The 25,135-nt window shown below is 32.9% G+C and overlaps 1 protein-coding gene across 1 annotated transcript; it reads left to right on the top strand.

Moving 5' to 3' along the window:
* The first annotated feature begins 944 nt into the window (after positions 1–944).
* On the top strand, positions 945–24,797 carry LOC132725866 (paired amphipathic helix protein Sin3a-like). The gene is given in 28 exon segments (XM_060711051.1): positions 945–1,088; positions 5,565–5,773; positions 7,694–7,811; positions 8,333–8,490; positions 9,711–9,921; positions 10,590–10,781; positions 11,089–11,184; positions 11,595–11,750; positions 12,184–12,336; positions 12,976–13,062; positions 13,644–13,762; positions 14,097–14,227; positions 14,925–15,139; positions 15,593–15,750; positions 16,101–16,181; positions 16,777–16,960; positions 17,842–17,968; positions 18,494–18,607; positions 19,486–19,748; positions 20,109–20,292; positions 20,721–20,912; positions 21,175–21,188; positions 21,366–21,527; positions 22,282–22,457; positions 22,816–22,922; positions 23,084–23,202; positions 24,047–24,113; positions 24,563–24,797. Coding segments are annotated over 27 exon segments (3,942 nt in total). The 5' UTR covers positions 945–1,088; positions 5,565–5,597; the 3' UTR covers positions 24,745–24,797.
* The last annotated feature ends 338 nt before the right edge of the window (positions 24,798–25,135 follow it).

The following is a 25,135-nucleotide window of genomic DNA, read 5'->3' as shown; positions in this document are numbered from 1 at the left end:
GCCGTGTTTTTCTTTTGTGATTTTCAGAGGAAAAATGATAAATTTTGAAACAAAAATTCCAATACTTTTATTCATATATAATACATTATAATTCATTTTTATTTCTGAAGCATTCATAGAAAGCTTATGGAGTAATCTTTCATTTGATACCAAAATTATTTTATTTTTTATAAAAAAAAATTAAAAAAAGTTAGAAAGGACATCGCGTTTTCCTTTACTTTACTGAGAAATAGGAGATAGGCGCCGGGTTTTATACCTGTATATATATCTATCTACCGTACATTTCCGCCATTGTTCTAAGTTTCAAAATACTCAAAGAGGGGCATGACTCAAAATCGTTTTAAAACTTTGTAAATCTACTTTTGTTTTTGTAAACATGTTAACTACTGTGTTAAACGTACTGATGCAGTTCTACAACTGGAAACACGTTTTCTTAAACTCTTTTTTTCTGTATTTCATTTATTCATCTCAGATACGGTTAGATATATATATATATATATATATATATAGCATGATAAGTGTGCAATTGCAATGGAAGATACGAACTTGTAAATTTATTGCTGTTTTTCATGTTAAGTCACTTATTAAGATCTACATGTAAACTTGTTATTTAAAAGCGGGTGCCTTCAATTAAAAGATTGGATTAAGAGGCATATTATTTGCTGTGCACGAATACAATAAAAAATGCTAGACATGCACGTTTGCATTTCAAAATGATCACTTTATATGTCTGGAATTTTGGCAACGAACGCCCTCCATAACTATGATGCTTGTTGATAATTCACGCTTTGATTTTACCTTTATTTCGAACTAAATTCACAATCGAATTTACACGAATATTAGCGTCTTGAGCACAACTTTGAGTGCTGTGATTTAGTGTCTAGTTACCTTTGCTGTTCTAACCGTGTGACTAACGCACCGTCTATTTATTAATTTGCATAGAGCAGCATTTCAAAACGAGGTTGAATATTGGATTGGTCTATTTTTATGACGTCATAAATGTCAAAGGGCAAACCCCATTTTGATGTTTTGAACCGAGGTTTGTTGGAATATCCATAAATATCTTCGTCATCTTGGAATATATATCTGTAAGTAATTCAATATCAACATTATAAATGAAATGTATTATATTAAGCACGATATTTATGGTGTACATATATTATTGTACATATATGTTGAATGTTTACAGTTTAAGCTGTCGAAAGGGAATCCCTCAGTTGTCAACAAAGTTAATTTTGAATAATAAAACCAATTTTTTCTGTTGATTTCCTGGTAACTGCTACAAAGATGAAAGTAAAAGATTTTCTTATAATTATGCTTTCAATTGCTGTCCTTTAGAATGTTCTACGTGATCTCAGACGCCTTAATCGGCAATAATTTGAATAAAAACACACGGAATACACAGTGTGTAGACGCTGTGTTTATGCCGTGTGTCACTAGGAAAACCGATCTTGAAATATTGTTCAGAATTCTGTAATTGAATGATTAAAATTTCGTCGTTTGTGGCCCTAAGATTCCTCATTTAAGCAACAATCATTTTTCACAGTCAAATTTATTTACTAGTTCTTCATTTTTTCGAGTAACTTGCTAGAATTTTTCAGAAATTTAGCGGGAACCAGTGCGACATACTTGCATAAAATGGACGATTCTATTGCGTATGTGATAGGGGTGTGGCTTACAATACACACGCGCATGATTTTTGTTTGACAACTCGCGGCTAATTGTTGTATAGTTTACAGCACTTGTTAATTTTGGAAAACACTCAAAACATGTTTTTGAAAACCAATCAATGTTTAACCAAACGTTAAGTTCCATGTTTCAGAATCATTTCTCGAGTTATTTGACGTGTATTTGAAATATCACCCCTGCATTATATGTGCTACATTCGGTAAGAACGAAAGTTGAAACAGCCATTTGTGCACAATGTTTCAAATTATTTTTCTATTCAAAAGCTTTATATTTCAGATATTATTGTTACTGTGTAAACATTTAAATACTTAATATCTCGCATATAATTGCGTTAAGCACATCACAGACCACATCACAGACGCATTAAAGTTGGAGGTAATTACTTATTTTTATATGTTGTTGGCATCCCATTCCCAGTAGCCTGAGTAGGAAAATCTAGTTTACATAGAATTTAATTTGATGTTGTTTTCTGTCTAAAAATCTAACAAGACTTTGACATAATTAAAAGAATTGCAATGTGTTGATGGACAGAACACTAATTTTATAATTTGTGTTACAGAACATTAAACAATTGCTTTCCACCAAAATATTCAGCAATATTCCCCATATGTTTTTTCCCTCCTGAAAGCCAAAATTTTCCCCCATGCAGAAGCCCAAATTTGCCTGCAATGAATATCATTTTTGGCAACTAACTCCCCAAAAAAATGTTTTATTTTATGCTTGTAAGACTTACTGTTTAGTAAGGTTGTGTACAAATCATTCCCAGGTAGGAACTTGTAAGGGCTGGCATCCCAACAAGTTTAACATGCGACATTTAAATTCTGCTGTCGATATTTTAGATCCATATATTAAACAAAAAGGACTTATTTTAAACTTGTGTTGCAAGAACAGCTCCCATTTTCTACCGAAAAGAAAATAATGTCACATATGCACCGGATTCGTTTTCGTTTCTCCTCAATTGTGAAGGAATAAAATTCCCCCTCCTATTGCATTTTTCCCCCTCCAAAGGGCACGACCCCCTTCCCCCAAAAGAGAAAAAATACACTGGCATTGATAGCAAGTTTTTGCATAGTTCTGCATAACTATATGTCGCTTTTATTTTGACGTTGTGCGACAGTAAAGTTATGGGTCAACCCTATTTGCAAAGGCTACCAGAAATTTGGCAGTCCGTGTGCATTACATAAAACCCTATAAAAATCACTCTTATAAATCAAATTTGGGTCAAATAAAAATTTCTATGTGATAACCAAATCGTTTTTAATCAATTCATGTTTTTTTCTTAAATGAAACTTCAATGACATCGTGTACAGGGAAATATGTAGAGATTGTTTATCAATATGGATTCTGCTTTCAAATGAAATCTCGCGGGACTTCCAAGATTTGAAAATTTTAGCATAGATCTATTTTGAGTAATGGACCATACACTATTTTTAATACTGTATGATTTTAAATAATCCTGAATCATCACTCAAAACAATATGAATCTAACATGTTTTTGGTACAATGTCTGTTATTGAATAAATACATCGTTATTCATAATTGCAAAGCCATGTTTACAATTAAAAATAGCATTTGGGTCACAGGTCATGCAAATGTCATCCAAACCAAAATTCTTTCAATGATGATTAGGGCAGCAATGGCGACGATTTATATGAAATGTTAACTTTAGGCATTATTTGAATATTTCATCAATCTAACCTTCTTTCTTCAAAAATATAGACTGAAGTGTACAAAATATATCTAACTACCGAAGTTAAAATAGGTTTTGTCCAGATAACGCAAATTTATTGAATAACAGCATGACATAAATATGTCATAGTTCTGGTTGACTTTCGATACAGGATTGGCTTCAGGGAACAGGTGTAGCACTAGCAGTATTATAAAACCTGTTCTCTGAAGTCTCTTTAGCTAGTTTTTGCACAGACACTTGGGGTGTGGAGCTCAAAACACCTTTAAAATCCAAATAAAATGTATATTTGTCTATCCCAGCACATGTGCTGATTATATATAAAAATAAAACAACTTAATATAGGCCGTTTTGAAATAAAAATCATATTTCAAAGTCTATAATAATACACAAGATAAATATGTTTGCCTGAAGAAATTCGCACACCTTCCGTCAAAATCACCATTAATTTTATTTCATTTCCAATATTTTCACATAATCCTTTTGTCCATCGACGCAGAAGATGTTATTCTTCACAATGATGCAGTGATAGAAATTAGGATTTGAATCCACTAGGCTGGTCGGACTACCAGATTTGAAAATTCACAATACCAAAAGACATTTCACTAGCACGATTCATTTGTTCAAAACAGTTGTTTATAGTGCCTCTGAAAATACAGTAGCCTGGTCGGGCTTGTTACTGTAAAAAGTTGGTAGCCCGAGGAGAAATTTAGTAGTCATGGGCTATCAGATTACTGCTAATTTCGAACACTGAAGATGGTCAATTTTAAACTTCAACATCAATATAAACAACGCTACAGGCGAAAAAACATCAAGATTATCAATAATCACTGTTTCACTCCATTTACAAAATATTTCAACAAATTCAAAATTGGCTCCAGAGCTTTGCCGTATTCAAATGCGTTGGGCTTTGAATATGGTAACCATTATATTACCCAATGGCTCCGACTATAGCCAGACTGGTCCTCATCTCAGGGTTTTTTTGCAGGATTTTGGGAACATGACCCATACTGGTCGGAGACCATCAACCGGACACTTTTTTAACATTTTTCCGTACAGATTTCATAATTTTTAACCTAGAGACCTAAAAAATTTACACAGTTCAGCTAGGTTCTTTTCCTAACTAAGAAACCAGTTTGTTTATTTCTGATTGCATTGACACTTATATCTGAGGCTCGACAAGGAGGGTATAAGCATTACCTAAATTGTCTACATTACAGTACCATGTGTCCGGACAGATATGTACATGATGTGATTTAATTCAGATAAAAGCTTGGATGTTTTAATTTTTTATATTTAACATGTTATACAATATTTCAGCAACAAATGCTGAAGTTTTGGATATTCTATTGTTTACTCTGCAAATGATTATAGCTGGTATATGAGATCAGACATTGCTTTCTTGACCCCCAAATTTCTATGTCAACATTCTTGAAATAGACATTAAAATATTACCATTTACAGAGGTTGAAATAAATTTATTTACTTAATTTTAGAAGAAACATGCATGCATTGTTGATAAAAAAGTGACTGACAACCACTGAACAAAGAAAATACTAAAGTAAGCATTTTTGGGGTTGGTCCGGGTTTGGTGGTTGTCCGGTTTTGGTGGCCCCCAACCAGTACCCATGAATTGGGAATTTTAGCAATGTTTTGTTAAAAATTGGAAAAAATTGCATGACTTAAATTTTGCAGTAATTAATTTACAAATTAAATGAATGCAAAGAATAACTGTCTAGGAAGGCATCTTCAAACTTTTAAACACCATAACAGTGAAGAAGCCCTTATTTTCCAAGATTTTAGAATTTGTTATTCAATATTTTTATTTTGTAACTTTCAATTGGGAATTTTTTCCTGTGGATTGGGAAAATAATACACTATTTTCAATTGGGAATATGACCGAATATCGGCTATAAAATAAGGCAAAAAAATCCCTGCATCTTTAAACCTGTTTCAAACGAAGTTACATATCAGATCTTTTTGCTGACAGGAAACTTTTAAGAAGTAATTTTGATTGAATTATCCCCCTTTAAATTTTAAAAGATAATGAATGGCTTTTATTGTACTGACTTATCTGTCAGCTCTTGATCAGCAGTTACTTTCTAAACCAATTCATTAATATTCCATTTTACCATATTTATTTGTCCATTACCTGCATTTAATATTTTTTCACATTTATATTTTTTAGGTTTTAAATTTTCTTGGGTCATGATGTAATAGAATGCAGCGTCCACATATAGAAGAAACAGTCAGGAGAGTAGCACAAGGGGAGGGAACTCCTACATTTCCAGTTGGAGCAGCAGGGCGTTTGATTGGGGCTCCAGTTAGTGCTGCACAAAGGTTTGAGGGCGCTGAAACCATGTCAGGGGGAATTCAGTTTCCACTTCAAAACTTTCCGTAAGTAACTGAACAAGCAATTTCCACGGTACTTGTATTTTGCTGACCATAATATAACAACACATGTAGCTCTTTGCCCATAGAAAGGGACAAAATGTTGTTAGTCACATTGTTTACATGAATGTCTTTTGCTAAAAGCTGCATACATACAGATGTGTAAACAATTACCATAAAGTCAAACTTGCTAAAATGTATTGGGAAATGATTAAAAAAATATTCACAACCAAATATTGATCGATGGTTCAACTGGACAAGAATGTACTGAACAAAAACAAAGAAAATAAGATAAGTTAGCTAAACTAAGATATATTCCTAAACAGTAGTTGCAATCAGGTAAACAATTTATGGCTATCATAAATATGCACTCTGACTTTTTATACGCCTGTTTGAAAAAACAGGTTGTATTATAGTTTCCCTCCTGGCGGCATCCAAATTTTGTCTTGAGCATATCTCCTACACCCATTGAGGAATTTTGATTAAACATCATAGAAATGTTCACCACTATGAGGAGCTGTGTTGGGCACATGAACAAGATCTCTAGGTCAAAGGTCAAGGTCACACTTAGAGGTCATTGAAAAAACCTTGTCCAGAGCAAAACTTCTACATGCATAGAAGGATTTCAATATAATTTGGCACAAATGTTCATTATTGTGAGGTTTATTGCGCACATAATCAAGGCCCCTTGCTACCTAAATCAAGTTCACATAGAGAGGCCAAAGTTTTTGTAAGGGGATCATTTAGTCATCATTTATTGATGGATTGTAACACAAATGATAACTATCACGACTACAAGTGTGATATACAGTCCGACCCCGGTTATTCGACAACCCTTTATTCGAATACCCGGCATTATCCGAAGTAGATCAGCGGTCCCGTTTTTATCTCTATATAAATCAATATAAATACGAGCGTATTATTCGAAATGCATTATCCGAATACCTCCTATTTTTTGAAGTAATATTTCGTTCCCGATTATACAATTATGAAAGAATTTCACACCTATTATTCGAAGCCAGCTTAGCCAGACAAATTGGCGCAGATCCACTCGCTGACCGGCCGACTTGTGAAAAACATCAACAGTCATGCGTGTATTTAGACAATCATGATAATAACTCTTTGTGTTCTTTAATCAACTTAAATTACCAAAAATGAAAAGTAATGCACCGTGTCCGATTTTGTTACCGTTATTGCTTGAAGATGACAGCAATAATTTTCATACATAACGTTTATGTAAATTTGTCAAAACATCCAAAACATTTTTATATTAATTGTAACGCTACACGAGAGCCTTTTTCCTAATCGAAAATACCAGTATAGCTGTAAATACCGTAGTGACAACACGGCCATTATCAAGGCTTTGCGCGAAACGATACATAATGTAGAATAAAATGCAAGTATTTATGTCTTCAATGTCAATTCAATAATTTGTATGTATCTTTTCTTTAATATTTATTTTTCTCAATTGATTACAGGAAGTAAGTGTGTTGTAAACGGTAGTTCTGCTACGATTGGTCAAAGTGGAGTAGTTTTCGTCTATCACAATATTCGGATTTCGATTATTCGAACCCATCGATTATTCGAAGTAAATATTCAGTCCCAGGCACTTCGAATAAACGGGGTTGGACTGTATGTTATTAATGTAAATATTTGCAAGGTAAAGATCACTGCAGATGATAGAATATCCAGATATTGGCCAGAGCATATCTCCTATATGCATATCTATAATACATCTATGTCAAAAGCTTTTGTGATGGGCATATTTTGCTACAATGTTGCCCTTGTTGAAAATTATCAAAACATTAAAATTTTCTTTTGTTTAATATTTAAAGTCCTAAAATCAGCACAGTTTATTCTTCATGAAATGAGTGTGAGATTGCATTTCATTTTAGTTGATGTAATATTTTATATTTTTTGTTTTAGTGGAGGTCAACCAGGTCATCAGCATGCTTCACCCATACAGTTGCCATCAGCTATCACTGGGGGACCACCTGGAGGTCCTGGGGCTCACCTTTCTGCTGGGCATCCTCCACCATCTCAGGTAATATACTCCGTAATTGCTGTCATGTATCAGTTTAAATTCAGTAATCATTATGTAATTGACTGATGTATGAACTTATTAATTTAATAAATAAACTCCACTAAGGTCAGAAAGCCTAAAAACATAAAATATGGAATTCTTAAATAGTTAAAGTGAAATGCTTAAAATGGGAAATTGGCAAAGGATAATGATGGAAAACATTCACAGAAATAAATGGAATATTGTTTTATTTTGTGTGATTCTTAGCCCAATTTCTGTGAAAAGCTTTGTAACGCTGTTTCCTTTTGGTTATTTTGCACAATTAAAATTTTATTCTGGATAAACAGGGTAAGGAAATGATCTGAAAATTTGCACACAAGTTTTTGGTCTAAATTATCAGGAAAATATTTCCAGTCCCGTCATGTCAAAAAGCCTTTGACATCGGATTCCCTTTAAGCAAGATGACTGTGGAGTCCCTTTAAGCAAGACTGTATCACAATTTTAATATATTAGTGTTAAAACTTGATTTATTTTACCTTTAGGTTCATGCAGCACAAGTTCAAGGTCAGCAGCAGCAGTTTCAGAGGTTAAAGGTTGAAGATGCGTTGTCTTACCTGGATCAAGTGAAGCTTCAGTTTGGAAATCAGCCCCAGGTGTATAATGATTTTCTAGATATCATGAAGGAGTTCAAATCTCAGACGTAAGTTTCTTATTTCAGTCTGGAGAAAAGCATCCAGCCCTTGAATGTTACAATAACTTGATAATCTTAAATATTACTTTACTAACGTTTGAAATCATATATTTTTGTAACAGGACAATTTAAGTTTAAAAAATGAATTAGAAAAACAAAAATATCAAATGTTTCTTTGTAGGGCTGGGGCGAGTATCCGAGTACTCGGATAATCACGAATCAAAGTGAAAAATCGAGTTTGAATATTCGTAAGCCCAGAGGTCGTGGATCGCGATCTAATTTTTTTTATATACATTCACTGTTTCTCACACTCATAAAATCGAGAAAAATACGATTTGAGTATAAATTATATGAAGTTTACCTAAATACAATTTGCCGGTTAAAGACCATGAACCATAATGCTGAGCTAGGAAGTTATTGGTTTAAAAAAAATACTCATCCAAAGAATAAAAAAAACATGAACCTAGTTTATATTTTATATGTTTAATGGTAAGTATTGTTATTTTTTTTAAAATAAACATGTTTTTATAACTAATGTACATGTTTTTATGGGTGTCTTGATAACAAAAGATTTGTGGTTCGATTTGTGAATCGTAAGTGCTGAATCATGGTTCGGATCGGATCGTCACTTATCCGACGATCCACACCCCTATTTCTTTGTTTCAAAAATGTTACTAGTGAAGGTTCCTGAATACCATTTAAATACAATACATGTTATAGACTGTTATCATGGTGTTATGCAATTGCATGCTTGTTTTATTCATCAGAAATCATACTAAATGAAAGTATGTTTTCTTGTTATTATTTCTTAATGGACATTAAATTTAATGTTGAAGTTAGCCAAGTGATAGAGAGAAGTGACTTTCATCTTGTCACAAAATAGAAAAAAAATATGTTCACAAGATGGGTAGAAATGGTATCTTTATTCTAAATTGTGAATGAAAGTAAGAATTGACAGTTGACTATCAAAGATAGTGATGTGGCATTATACAATGACAGCCCAAGGTGTTCTTTATGGGTGTCTGTAATAATATAGGAGGGTACATTATTCCACCATATGACATATGCTCAGTGCAGTATAAAAGCCCAATTTACGAAAATGTGAATGTCTGATTGTCATGTAATTTTTTTGAGAATCCAGCAATACTAATTATATGTAGAAAGGCCAATATTGATTTGCTACCTTGTTCTTTAAACATACTTTAACAGTGTTTGCTTTAATCCTACAGTATCGATACACCAGGCGTGATCAATAGGGTCTCCAACTTGTTCAAAGGTCATCCAGAGCTAATTGTTGGGTTTAACACGTTTCTGCCACCAGGCTATAAGATAGAAGTCCAGGCAAATGAGATTAACGTCCATCAACCGGGTCAACAAACTGTGTCAATCTCTACCTTGAATCAGATGGCACAAGCTGCAGCTAACTCACAACAACATAATGTAAGTAATATCACTATGTGGAATGTTAATACTGAAACCATATTTCCCCTCTTTAAATTTTTTCAGTGCCTATATAATGGCATTGTAATGTTTCTTATGACTGATGTTTAAAGTTGAGTATAGATAAGGTACTGTATGTAATTGTCTTGTTTGAGGTTGTAGGGTCAAGGGCATAGATACATGTAGAAGGAATCTGTTTTCCTTCTGAATTTGGCAGTGATTTTCATTTTCTGATAAAGGTTGCTTTATTTTCAAGACATCAGATTTGTTGTGAGTTGGATTTTTTTTTTCAGATACTAGGCATAACACAATTGCCTTTAAGGTGAAATTTACAAGTACAAAAATATTTACACTGAAACTGTCAGTATTAACAAGGTTTCCTTCATTGAATGTGGAAAATAGAGTTTCATTGCTGGTAAACATAATATGAGATGTAATCATCAAAGGTTCTTCTTTTATGTGTTGGGATATTCAATTTTCTATTTCTAAATTGACACTTGACTGGAGACTTAAAAACATATGACCCAAACCTTCCTGAGATTTTTTGTTACCTCTGCATAAATACTGTCATTACAGGCATGATACTATTAAAAGCCTTGAGCAGTAGAAGAATCCTAATTCTACCAACAATTGGTGAATATTTATTTAGTTCCAATATTGTATTTCAGCAAAAGCCCATTCAAAGTCATGTGACCAATACTGCCGCTAACAACACACACCAGTCTCCGCACACCTATCACCAGTCACCAAGGCCGGGCCCCGACTCGGGTATAAGTAGTCATGGGGCTCAAAATAGTAACCAGCCTGGCCAGCAACCAGTTGAGTTCAATCATGCAATAAACTATGTGAACAAAATAAAGGTAAGGCAACACATTGACTGACAAGTCAGTACATTAATCATTAAGCCATTATTCTGTTAAAATTGTGTAATATCGCTTTGAACATAGAAGTCCATTCTTTAATATATAAGAAATAATCAATTTAGTATTGTTCTGTTAAAGAAAATAATTATGTGCAAAGGAACTTCTGTAGGCCATCAGTAAATAAAGTTATGTAATTGAAAAGTGATTGTTAAAATGTTTGGGTGTAGTATCATACATACAAAAGATGTTAAAAAAAATAAAAAAAGACACACACAAAAGTCAGTTTTTATTTTTTTATTGCCAGAATCGTTTCCAAGGTCAGCCAGAGATATACAAAGCATTTCTGGAGATACTGCATACATACCAGAAGGAACAAAGAACTATAAAAGAAGGAGGCCTGGTAAATATTAGATCTGTCTTATATGTTGAGACCAACTTTTTAGCAAATACTCAAATACTCACTTCTCCTGTTTAAGAGTTATCCATTAAGTAATCATTACAAATTGCCAGTCTTGTTGTTTTCATGACTTGAGATTTAACAATTAACGAAATTTCATTCATGAATTGATAAATTGGATGAACCAAGATTTCTTCCCAATAATACTTAGCTTGTATAATTGGTGAAAACACAAACCAGGAGAAATACTAAAGGACTAATAACTTGAGCTTTTGATTCTCTTTGTTCTGGAATTGTCAGTGTAAACATAATTATATGAATTTTTAAAGATGTATTACTCTAAACATGTACTTCACAATAGGGTCAAGTTCAGTTAGTTAATTTTGTAGGTGGTTCCACATTTCCCATTTCAGGCGACCGTTTGTCCTCCGGGACACAAGCCTCTCACTGAAGCAGAAGTTTATGCTCAGGTTGCCAAGCTTTTCCAGAACCAGGAAGATCTGTTAGCAGAATTTGGACAGTTTCTCCCTGATGCAAATGGTTCATCGTCATACCAGGGTTATGTTAGTGTATGTATTATACACTTATTAGATTACCTCAGTACACAACAAAAGTCTCATGACAGTAATGTGTATCTTTTAGATTTATACAAAATAAGTTTTTATTATATGAGTAGTATTTTTTTCAAACATAAAAAAAATTCCTGATATATTCTGTTTTCTTACCTAAATGTTTAAAAATTGTGGAGAAAAAAAGGTATTTCTGGTGTTAAAACATTTTTAGCTGTGTTATTGTTCAGTTGTTTCCAATATGACTGGTATAATTTTAGTCCAAAAAATGTTTTAAGACGAGATGTGACCTAAATAATGTTTTAACTAAAATGTCTACGTATAAGCTAATGTTTTAACTTAAAGTGTCTATGTATAAGCCTTTGTATAAAATGTAACATTTCTTTTTTGACCAAAATGATTGGAATAAAAACAAACTTTCTTTAACTTTCAGTCCCTGTTTGGTGCTGACTCAGTTTTGGGTGTACGGAATGACCATTCGTCTACAGTAAAGAAGCCTGGGTTTCCTAACAAGAGTCAAACTGCGAAGGCTGCAAATCAGTTACGAAGGTCAATATCCTCTAGTGCTCAACAGCCTATCATCAAGGTAAAACTGAATTTTTGTGAATTTTATATAACATACATTTAATTTAAATTTACCGTTGCGAACTGGTATCTATGACTCGAACAAAACTCTTTAAAATGTTCTGCACAAAGGTTACAGAAATTTCTTCATTCAAGGAGAAATAATCCCTCCCCTTAAGTGTAATAGTAATGGTTGTCTATGGCTGGTAGGTTAAGTATTTCAATTATAAACCACTTGTCACTCAAACAATCAAATTCCTACTGTGACTTTAGATTCTTTTATGTGAAGAAGCTGTCCAGTAAGCTTATGGAACATCAGGGGTTCAACTTAGGTGCCCATTAGTGCTGGAAAGTCGCCATTCTACTAGGTGTTTTTAGTTTGGAAGGAAAAAACAAAATTAGAAATAAAGCATTAATGGTGAAATTAACAAAATGTTACTTATTGGTTTATATTACCTTCCTATATAGTAGAGTAGAAAGGCAAAACTTTTCGTAATTTCACCATGCTGAGACCAAAACTTAACATCTTTGCCACAAGTGTTGTCAGGCCAGCCTATTAAGGTTCTATACTGTTGGCTCAACAGGTTCAGGAGACCACTGAATTTTATAATTATTAAATATACCTGTGCAAAAATGTAATGTATATCATTTAATATTACAGAAGCCAAGAATGGGAACATTAAAGGATGTTTCTCTGGCAGAGGCTGGTAAATGGGGAACACTAAATGAATATGCTTTCTTTGACAAGGTAAATTTTATATCTTTGTTTTCTTCTTTAAGGCAGGATATCTCCACACTTTTGTTTACTTTAATGTCATTATGAAAGGGTACAACACAGATCTTAGGTTTTTACTAGCTGTAAAACATGTAACCAATCAAAATATGTAGAAATATGGTGATGTATTATAAATTCAGATATATTTTTCATAAGATATACTAACTGTCACCAATGCATTTCTTTAACCATTTAATGTAGTAGAGTTTAATTAGATGGAAAACATGGTGGGCACACGAGGTCTGTCTTCACCAGAAAAGCTTGATAGTGGCCATATGACTATAAAAATGCCAATGTGACTCAAAGCTCGACCAACAAAGAAACAGGAAAACAACAAATGCATGGTTTGGGTCACACTGTTTGTACTTAGTCAGAAAAGCAACTAAGTCATGTTTTGTCACCCATTGACTTCACATTGGTTGATGACATCTAAATCATTCATATTTAACATGAGTTTTATGTAACTGTTGTCTTTTTACCAAAGAAATCAAGTAACATATTAAGAGCAAAGAAGTCAAGTAACATATTAAGAGCAATGTGTTTATATATTGTAGGTGAGGAAAGCATTACGACATCAAGAAGTTTATGAGAATTTTCTACGTTGTTTGGTATTGTTTAATCAAGAAGTGATTTCTAGATCTGAGCTTGTACAGCTGGTACAAACATTCTTAGGGTAAGTGACGTGTGCCACCTATATCAGGTATATCAATGACATATTGAAATAAATGGTAAGAAACTGGGTATTGTAACTTGTCATTTGGGGTCTTTGAACGCTATCAATACCAGTGGCTTTTTTGTTTGTGAAAATAAAACTATTTTGGAACTTTTAACCTCTGGATTTGGGAAAAGAAGCTTCTTGAATTCATCTGTTTATGTAGATAATTGTATTTTATTCATACATATCGAGTTAATTGGTACATTAACTTTTGCAACTTGCACCATGACTTTCCATATTGACAACAATAAAATCATGTTTTGTGTAACGCATTTCTCATTTTCTATATCAGGAAGTTCCCAGAGTTGTTTAAATGGTTTAAAGATTTCCTAGGATATAAGGAATCAGGTGGCTCAGTGGAGTCAGTGCCTCAAGGTGCTACTGGCAAGGAGAGAATCAGTGGAGAACTTGCTATGGAAATTGGTAAGTTCTGTAATGCTTCAGTAGTTTTAGAGTAAAGTTCAGTAAAAATTATGCTGAAGATATATTTTTTTCTGTCAAGCCTGTGTCAGAGAGTGGCAACATTGCAGGGTTTTCATTATTAACAGATCAGTTCCCTATCATCAGTTAAAATGCTGTTAAAATTGGTTGAATTTAAACCAGTAGATTAAAATATCCCCATATACCCCTGGCCAAATTGGTTGTTTTTAGTAAGCACATTTGTTGCTTCAGATTAAAATGTAAAACCTGCATTGTCTGATGTTGATTATAATTGAAAAGGATACTATGAATAGCAATATCTTTAAGAATCTTAAGAGCTTTCACATACTTACTCAAATATATTTCATAAGACTTACATGTATATTTAACAAAAAATGTAAATACATGAGGTGTCCATGGCTAAGTGGTTAAGGTCGTTGACTTCAAATCACTTGCCCCTCATCGCTGTGGGTTTGAATCCTGACAGGGACATTAGGTTCATTCATGTGAGGAAGCTATCCGACTAGCTTATGGAACCTTTTGTGCCTGAAATAATGCACAGAAGGGCACCAGAGGTCTTCCTCCACCAGTAAAGCTGGTAGTCACCATATGACCTATACAGTGTTAGTGCAACATAAAACCCAACAAAACAAAAAAATAGAATGTAAATACATGTGTGATGATTTATCTATTATAACAGACTATGCGACATGTAAGAAGTATGGAGCAAGTTACCGGGCATTACCCAAGACGTACGTTCAACCGAAATGTTCAGGTAGAACATCACTGTGTAAAGAGGTGTTAAATGACACATGGGTGTCATTCCCTTCTTGGTCAGAGGATTCAACATTTGTAACCTCACGGAAAACACAGTTTGAAGAACATATTTATAGGTGTGAAGATGAGCGGTTTGAGGTATGTAATATTGGTTATCACCATTTGAACATATTGCAGATATTATTAAAATAATAAATCATAATTAAGATGCCGTAATTTGCTTCTGTCAGTGTTAGTGAGGAGGGGGAAGTAGCTTTCATTAAGTACAGGTAAAGTTAAAGCAATCCTGTTACATCTTCATTTATGCTTAGCCTTTGCTAAGAGACACCTTTAAAGTTCCCATTTTCACTACTTTAAGTGAAAATTGAAGTGTCAAAGAATGTTAGTATTCAATAAAGAGGTACATTTAAACTGATCATTTTACACAATATTTTTATGTGCTCCTTCATCTTTCATTGAAGATTTTGATTTTAAACCTTAATGATGATAGGTCACCTTCCAAGACCCTCAATTTTGCTGAATTATTCCTCATATACTCGCAGGTCATTATTGATGTTAATATTTGATGGTTACTCTTGTTTTCTTTTTCAGCTTGATGTTGTCATAGAAACCAACTTGTCTACTATTAGAGTGTTGGAATCTGTACAGAAGAAGTTAACAAGGATGGCACCAGAAGATGCAGCTAAATTTAAGTTAGATAACTGTCTCGGGGGAACATCAGAGGTTCTACATAGAAAAGCTATTCAAAGGTTTGTCTTCAAATATGTACTGCATGTCTTTGTAGAATTTGAAGAAAAATCTCATGAAAACTTCAAAATTTATGAGATATTTTTTCATGATTTCAAAATTAGATTGGTGAATAACATGCAGGTGTGCAGATAACTAAAAAATGAGTACTCTCTTTGATCATGCAAAGCTGAAAATAACTTTTGTTATACAGTTTTCATTCTGCTAAATGCCTGCTTAAAATATATCCTTTGCAATTCTAATATTGGCCTTTAATGGAAAAGAAGCAAGTTGTTTTTAAAGTATGGCCAAAGAGGCAACTTATTGATCCATTAAATATAATATAGTTTTTGACTATTTTTAATGTTTACAGAATATATGGTGATAAAGCCCCAGATATTGTTGATGGCTTAAAGAAGAACCCAGTTGTGGCTGTACCATTAGTTCTAAGGAGGTATGTGAGATACTTATCATGCTTATTATTTATTGAATGGAACAGTTTGAGCTCTGCAATGGTTTGAGTTAGAGCAATGGTTGTAGTTAAATACATGCATCTTGTTTTTGTATTGAGTTAAATATTTTAGTTTTTCTATAGTTCTGTTTACTAATTCAGTATATAGATTTAAGTGTATAAACAAACATGATTATGTTCTGTTTCAAAAACTGTTTATGCTCATGGGATTGTTTGAAGTCATATGTTCAGGAACCCTGTAAAGAAGCAAAAAAGCAGTTTGGAATTACAGGAGGAAATTAATAGAATACGCATGAATATGGTTGTAAACCCAAACTTCATTTAATCATTTTTAGTTTTGTGTGTCAGAATTTCCACTTTGGTTGTTACCCAGTGTTTTATCTACAATTTTTGCAAAATGCTTAATTTGATTTAATTTTATATTGCATCATGTTAAATTTCTCAGTCTGGAGTTGATACCCTTTGTTTCATTTCTCCATATTTGACTGATTTCATTTTTGGGCATTAGATACTTCTGCTTATTTCCCATGAGTTGTTGCCCTTTGTTTAATAATTTAAATATGTTTTATTTGATCAGGTTAAAAGCTAAAGAAGAGGAATGGCGGGAAGCTCAGAGAAATTTCAACAGAATTTGGCGAGAACAAAATGAAAAATATTATCTCAAGTCACTGGATCATCAGGGAATAAACTTTAAACAGAATGATATTAAAGCTATACGATCTAAGGCCTTATTGAATGAGATAGAAACCATCTATGATGAGGTAAACATATATTTAATATTTTAATCCTTACAATTGAACTTAACTAATATGCTTGATTATGTAGTTGACAAAACTTGTAAGTACTTGGAGACTTGCAAGAAACAACATGTTCCACGCAGGGTAGCTAAAGATCTGTCGTGTTTGGAATATGGATTTACTTACAGATCCTAATTTAACTATACCTTTTTGAATATTAAACATTGTGGCATGTACATTGTAATTGCATTAAGAAAAGAAACCATTTGAAGTTCATTTAAGAATGGTTTAATCCAAGTTTTATTTTCAGTTTGTCTAGGAATATTAATGCTCAGTAAGATATTTTAAATTGGACAATTTCTTGAATTTGACATAAGAGCCGTGTCACGACAAAACCAACATAATGGGTTTGCGACCAGCATGGATCCATACCAGCCTGCGCATCCGCGCAGTCTGATCAGGATCCATGCTGTTCGCTATCAGTTTCTCTACTTGTTATAGGGTTTGTAAGCGAACAGCATGGATCCTAATCAGACTGCGCGGATGCGCAGGCTGATCTAGATCCATGCTGGTCGCAAACCCATTATGTTGTTTTTGTCATGACACAGCTCATATTTGTTAAACCCTGTAGTGTAGGGTACCTAAAATGCAAACATATCAGTGGTTTTTCTCACTTGATTGGTAAAAAAACCTTAGATTCTTGATTTTAGGAAAAAATATCATTAAAACTGCTAATTTGGGAAGCAAAACAGATGGTGTAAGTTCAGATTTTTTGGGAAAACTGAATGATTTTAAAGAAAATTTCAGTTTGGAAGAGGCCATTTATAGGCATCTGTGATACAAGATGAAAAATCTTTGTAAATATATAGTATGCTATAATAATTCAGTGATATATTTCATTGCAGCGTCAAGAGCAGCTACAGGAAGGTGGTCCTGACTTTGGTTCCCCACATCTCAGTTTTGTGTTCAAAGATAAATCTATCATTGAAGATGCTGCTGGATTGATCATACATCACATGAAAAGACAAACAAGTATATACAAAATAAATTCATTACTAAACTAATAATCACCTTATTATCTTGACCGGGTGGGGGTTGGGTTTTGGGGAGATGTACAGACAGTTAACAGTGAATAGTACATCTTAAGCCATTTTGTTGCATGAGGATTTCAGATATTTGAGTCACATATGTAGCTGTAAGCTTAATGAGTTTTAGATCTTTGGTTATAATATAAATGTAGTTATACTGTTCCTCCATATCATTATGGCAGTAGTATTGGTTAGTCAAAGAAGGAAAGAAAAAAAAAGTTTATGTTGTAAATTTGACCTGAACAAGACCCAAAACTAGTTAAACTGGAAACAGTTCTAAATTGTAACTATTGGGTAAATTTGTTTTTGAGAAAAATTGAATTCCTAGTTATTCTTTATTAAAAAGTGTCCATTTAATTAATAGGTCCAATTAAAGTAGGGGGATCATGGTGTTAGAAAAACACTGCTTGTATCAGATATTAAATGTTTTACATTGCTGTTTTCTAATTTTGTTTCAAACTTATTACAGGTATACATAAAGATGACAAACAGAGAATTAAAGTATTATTGAAACATTTTATCCCTGATTTATTCTTCACTGCACGTCAGGATCTCAGTGATGATGAAATGGATAAAGATGATGGTAAGTTAGCTCCCTTACAATTTAACCTTGTTACTTTATACATATCTATTTTAGTCTGATTGTGTTTAAGAAGCTGTAAGCTTATTGAATCTCTTTTGAATCTGTTCCTGGAGCCAACCAGTACTAAGCAATAAGTGTGAAGTTTCTGGCTCACAGAAACAACAGCTTGCCCCTAGTTGTTGAAGTGATCTCCAGTGATTGGAGAAAAAGAAAGTTATTTTGTCTATTGGAACATGTTCTTTATTCTAGATTAACTTTTTCTACAGTATTTTAGGAACATGATTGATGAATGAAATCTTAGCAGTTATATATATGTAACAATTTTGTTTTCAAAATGATTAACTGTATATAATTAACAAATTGCATTAAAATTTGTCAATTGATTCACTTATTTTAAAATACATTTTCCTTAGGTAATACATTTCTTCTGTAGAATGGGTTATAAAGAATTGAGAAATACCCATGTTTGTCTTTATAGTGTGCATAATGCAAATAAAATCTTGAACTATTAGCTGTGCTGTATGGTATATGTGCTGTATGTGTATTATTATGCCCCCTTCAAAGAAGTGGGGGTATATTTGCTTTGCATTGTCAGTCGATCGCTCCGTAGACCAAATGGTTTCCTATCAATAACTAAAGAATGGTTAGGCCTAGGAACTTCAAACTTGGTATGGGGATTGTTCATGACCAATAGATGACCCCTATTGATTTTGGGGTCAATGGATCACATGTCAAGGTCATATTGATTTGTAGGTAAAAATAATTTCCAATCAATAAATAAAGAATGCTTAGGCATACAAACTTCAAACTTGGTATGGGGATTGGTCTTGGCAAGTAGATGACCCCTATTGAAAACATATCTTGTTTCTTTATTGTAGATGAGATGGAATCTGATGATGGTGAAGGTGTTACAGATAAAGAAAAAGATAATACAGAAAAATCTGATAATGAAAAGTCCGACACCAGTAAATCATCAAATACAATAAATGTGAAACAAGAGAAAATTGACTCTGAAAAAACTGATACACAAAGTGTAGAAGTGAAAGAAGAACAGATGGATGTTGATGAAATTGTGAAGAAAGAAGTGAAAGAAGAGAAAGAAATAAAGGAAGAACAAGATGATGAAGTCGACTTGACAGATGTAAGTAAAAGAACATATAATATACGTATTGTCCCCAGCATGCCATTGTTGAAACTGATTTTAAATTCCGCCTTTTTATGGCCCTGGATGTACTAGTTGAACCATTTAACATAAAGTGGCAGGTTGGATTACTTAGGTTTTACATGTACCAGTGGTTTCATGATTTACACACTTACCACGACTTATTGTTTATTTATTGACCAATGTCTTTTAAATTTGGAAGGTAGAATAGTTTTAGTTGTCGTTAAACTTTGTTTTGAGTTTGGAATGACTGGATTCAAGGTCTTTATATTTCATTAGCCATATTGCAGGGCCTGCATATTGTCATAAAGATTCTCACATTTCTATGATATGTTACAGGATGATTTGTATTCTCTGTTCTTTGTGAACAACAACTGGTACCTGTTCTTTCGACTACATCAGTTATTATGTGAGCGTCTACACACAATTTACTGTCATTCCCAAAAAGTTGCTGAAGAAGAAGCTCTATGTAGGAAGGACAGGAAAGAATCTACAGCTGTGGCATTGAGATTGAAGGCTCCTAGTAAGTTCAATGTTTATTAATTAATTTATAATATTTGAAAAAAGTGTTTAGTCCTATCAGCAGGATTTTTTTCCCCGGTTGTATGTATTTATCTTTAAAGCATACAGCCAAATTTAATGCAAGTGATTTCTTGACAAAAGTAAATTTGAAATATTGTACAGACAGGATAATACTATTTCTATATATTGTTAATTAGGAAATATTAATTGATCCTTTATTGTGAAAAAGTTAAATATAACACCTGACCTTTATTGAATATACATAAGTAAGTTAATGTGCTTCAGTAAGCAGCAAGTGAAGTTGATGTATCATTGTCCTATTGACATATTAGCTGTTGTTGAGGGGCATAAGGCCCCATATGTCTATTGTAGTGTAGAGAAAAAGATAAGTTATTTAGTATATAGATTAATATAATGTTTTATTTCTAGGTGAGATAGAACCAGATGAGTATTTCCCATATTTCCTTGATATGATAAAGAATGTATTAGACGGGAACCTGGAGAGCTCGTCATACGAGGATCAGCTTAGAGAAATGTACGGCATTCATGCTTATATCGCATTTACCATGGACAAATTAGTACAGAATATTGTAAGACAGGTAGGAGCTCTTACTATAAACCTACTTATCTACTCATGGTAGTTTGTAATTTTGAAAAAAAAGTAACGGTGGGTTTTCTCACATAATTTGGAAGAGTCCTTGGCCTCTTGAATTTGGAGAAAAATTAGCACTAAAATTGCCAGTTTGGGAAATTAATGATTTTGCTCTCCTGAAATGGTTTCTAAAACATTGGATTTTTTTTAGTATACTTTCTTCTAGTATGACTTGATAATGTTTGCTGGTGGTTTCCAGATACATTACTGTTCTCAGTGTTGAAATTTATTAACTATGTCTCAGAGTTTTTCATGCCCTTCAGCATGCCTTACTAAGACATTGTGATATCAGCATATTTATACATATCATATACATTTATCATATTTAAATATCTTGTATACATAATATATTAAATGTTGATTATTATGTACACACAGTTGCGAGCATATTGCTATCCGAACGAACAACCTGTGTCAAGCAGGTAACAGATATGTTTTATGAAGAGAAAAGAAAAACAATAAAAAGGCAACAAAGGGGGCGGCTATCGGCTACCTTCCAGCCCAGAAGACAGTTGATGGAAAACACATACCAGAAACGTACTGAACAGCTGTTGACAGAGGAAAACTGCTTTAAAGTAATTGTGGTACGTACAGACCTTACCATAAAATGTTGAAGAATCCATGTGATGTTTATGTTTTTTAACATTTTATTCTTTTAACGTCCAATATTCATGTGTGTTAAATTTTGAGAAACAACCATAAGATTATGGAAACAATTTTAATTTTAATGTTAGTTATTGATATTCTTTTAAAACTATTTCATTAAGTTATAGCTTAAAGGGAGACACAGGCATAATTTTCATTTCTTAGTTTTGAATTTTTCATTCATTATTCTGTAAATGCCCTCAAAATGAATATATTCCTTTTACTGTCTACAGTAAAAGGACTCCAAGAATAAAATGGTGGTTTCCTAACTTGACCCGCGTGGGTCAGGTTAAAGCGCTAGCATTTCACAATAGTTGTCAAAGTGAACTCTGTTGACGTTAAAGAACATGTCAAATGAATGACTTAGACTTGTTTCAATCATACAATATCCACAATATCTGTTATTGTAACTTCAAGGGTTTGTTCAAGTCACTTGACTTGTTTAAAAACTATTTGGTGATTCTACTGGCGTCTAAATTTTGTACAACATATATTATATAGATATATTTATGCTTCAAACCCAAAATATATAGAATTTAAACAAAAATTTACACTGAAACTTCATGAAAAGTCTTTTTAGATTGATTTGAGTACATAAGATCATTTTAATATTTTTGTCATTATTTTGCCTGAATATCCCTTTAATACCCTTTAATGTTCAATAATGTGTAGTTCAATGATATGTAATTACAGTTTAAGAAGGAGTGTAAGTTGACAGTGGAATTATTGGACACTGATCATGAGAATATAGAAGATCCGGTGGAGGTAGAACGTTGGTCAGAGTATGTGGAGAAGTATGTCAACACCGGAGAAACTGTTGAAGAGGAATTAAAAGATGTGTTGTCAAGAAAACCTGTGTTCTTACCAAGGTCCGAACCAAGTTGTAATAGTTTTACTGTAGAATCAGAAAAGTTTTGCAGAATTTTCCTTTGGAAAATAAAAAGCAAAATATTTTATATCTTTGAAAGAACAGAAACAGATAAATTTGGCTAAGATTGTCTTAAGAGCAAATTAGCTCAAAATATTAATTTACTAAATTTTAATCAAGCCAAATAATTTTATTTCACAGTATTTTAAATTGTTAAAGGAAGACTGATGCTGTCATCAGGATTAATTTACATTTATAATTAACATGTTTTACATTGCTTAACCACTCGGCTATAGAGGCTTCCTATAACAATGCAAGTTGTTAGTGCTATATTAAAATATAAATGATTCTATATATAGGAATGTGCGTCAGTGGAGACAGAGGAATAAGGAACAAACTGCACAAAGTACCGAATACACTTGGACTAGTCTTAAAGAACTGGACAGAAGCCCAAAGATAAAAAAAAGTGGCGAACAAACTCGCCAGGGAAAAAATCTGATGAAGAGAAAAAACACTGAAAATGATGATAAAGAAGATGGCGAGAAATGACACAGATTCTAGTGAAAATACAAAAAAATAATAATGCTAGAGATGGTGTTAAGGAGAAAAAGGGTGTTAAGCAGTCAGATGACGTTTAGACAGATACTGACTGTAAATTTAACGTCAAACTCATTCAAAACTGGTGCTATGTTGTGAACGTGAATTATCTTTATAAAAGAAATGGCATTTACACACGTGCAAGAGAGGTAAGTCTTATCTTCCTTTTAGATTGGAGACATCTTTATTTTTGAAATATTAACATTTTAGCTGTTATATAGTTGGTTTGCAATGATAATAGATTTCACTATGGCATCAGTACTGCACCAGACATTGACAGTATTGAGACCAGTCAGAATTGACTGGATACTATGCTGTTAAATTACTTCCTTCGAGATTGGAAACCTTAAGCTCCTTATTAGAAGCAGGACACATTCAATTAGCAAACTATATGGATAAAAAGATAAAATATCTTTTGCCCATTGTTGAATTGTAGTTTAATGATTTTGTTATTTGTAAAGTTCTATAAACTTGTCATGTTAGCAGAAATCAAAAAATGTGTTAAAATTTAAAAAAGTAGAAAAAGAAAAAACAAATTTTTAGTCATGTACTTGCGTTGGCAAAATTGTGTGTTGAAGTTATCAGAGTTAAATTTTAAGCTCAACGTGCAGTTTTCAGTGTCTGTCATTTAAAACATAGATTTTGAAATATTTCTGTGATATTCTTACATGGAAATTGTTCACAATAATGTACTTTACAGGTTACTGAACGGAATGATATCATGTTCTTGATATCGATGATTACCACAGAAATCTGCAAAATTTACATATAAAATTATACTTGTAGTGTTAGAAATTTACAAAAGCATTTGAACAAACAAAATCTGTCCAATAATATTTCAGAGATTTTTCATAATATTATGATAAAATGTTTGCATATACTGATGTATTTGACATTGTTATTAATATATTAATGTTGGACAAGATTTTACTTTTTTAGAACTAATTATTTCTTGTTTAGTGATATGTAAATATTGTTTATTTTTTGTTTCAGTCTCATCAGAAAGTTTCCTTGAAACTTCACAACAAATTCAGTTCATGGGTGGAGAAATGGAGGAAAGGTAAGCACATGTATCATACTTTATGTACCCACTGATTACATTGTTACCATACATCTCTCTTTGTGAATAGTTTAGTTTTTGGTCATGTTAATACTGTTAGGATAATTTCTGACATTTGAGGAATACCCAAACTCCTGCTGAATAATTTCTGTCTAAAACTTGCACTGAGTAGAACATAGACATTTTATTTTTCAAACTACCTGGATAGCTTCCTTTTGTAAGGCTTGATTTGACCCAACAGTGGTATTTTGTATGAAATTCAAATATCAGGAAACCTGTTTTTGCTAGAGGCAATTAGATGTTTGAAGTATTTTACCTTTTGTGCAGTGAAAAGTAAAATCCCTAAATGAACCCCCTGTTAAGTGTCTGAATGATTAAATAATTCATATCTCAAAAATTTATGTATAAATTAACTGTATATTACAAAATCAGTTTACAAACATTTTCAGGAAACGTAACAAAGGAGATGGAGACAAAGTGTAACAAGTGGTTGATGGGGGAGACCGATGACAATAGGCCCTGTGAAACCTCAAAAAAAGAAATTGACAACCCGGATAAATCTCCATACTATAAATATTACAAATATAAGGTCCAGTTCTATAAGGAAAGTCCAGACCAAGACCAGGACTGAATCACGTTAAAACTGGTTGTCTAAGTTTAAGTAAACACAGAAGAATAAAAATATGGATTTTGATAATAAATTTGGTTATAGGTGGAAACGTGTGTGAATAAAATGGTTTTGTGATAATCCATGAGAGCTTCACATTGAATTGGGATGGCAATGCAATATTTTAAAGTTAAGAGGGAAGGACAGTTGTGAGAAAGAAGACATAATGGGTTCACATAAGAGCAGAATTTTAGTTGCGCTGCTTGTATTTAAGTCTCCCTGATCAAAGAAGGAGCAAACTACAATGTCCAAATTTAATAAATGACCAAAACGGATATGTTTTGTGAAAGTGACATTGGTAAAAAATTAGGCAAACCCAAGTTGTCGATGATCAGGACCTGATTTTAGAATAAAG

Source organism: Ruditapes philippinarum, unplaced genomic scaffold, assembly GCF_026571515.1.
Source record: "Ruditapes philippinarum isolate M1 unplaced genomic scaffold, ASM2657151v2 ctg1584_1_1_1_1, whole genome shotgun sequence".
Taxonomy (NCBI): domain Eukaryota; kingdom Metazoa; phylum Mollusca; class Bivalvia; order Venerida; family Veneridae; genus Ruditapes; species Ruditapes philippinarum.
The sequence above is the reverse complement of the archived record's forward strand: the minus strand, read 5'-3'. Positions and strand labels throughout refer to the sequence as shown.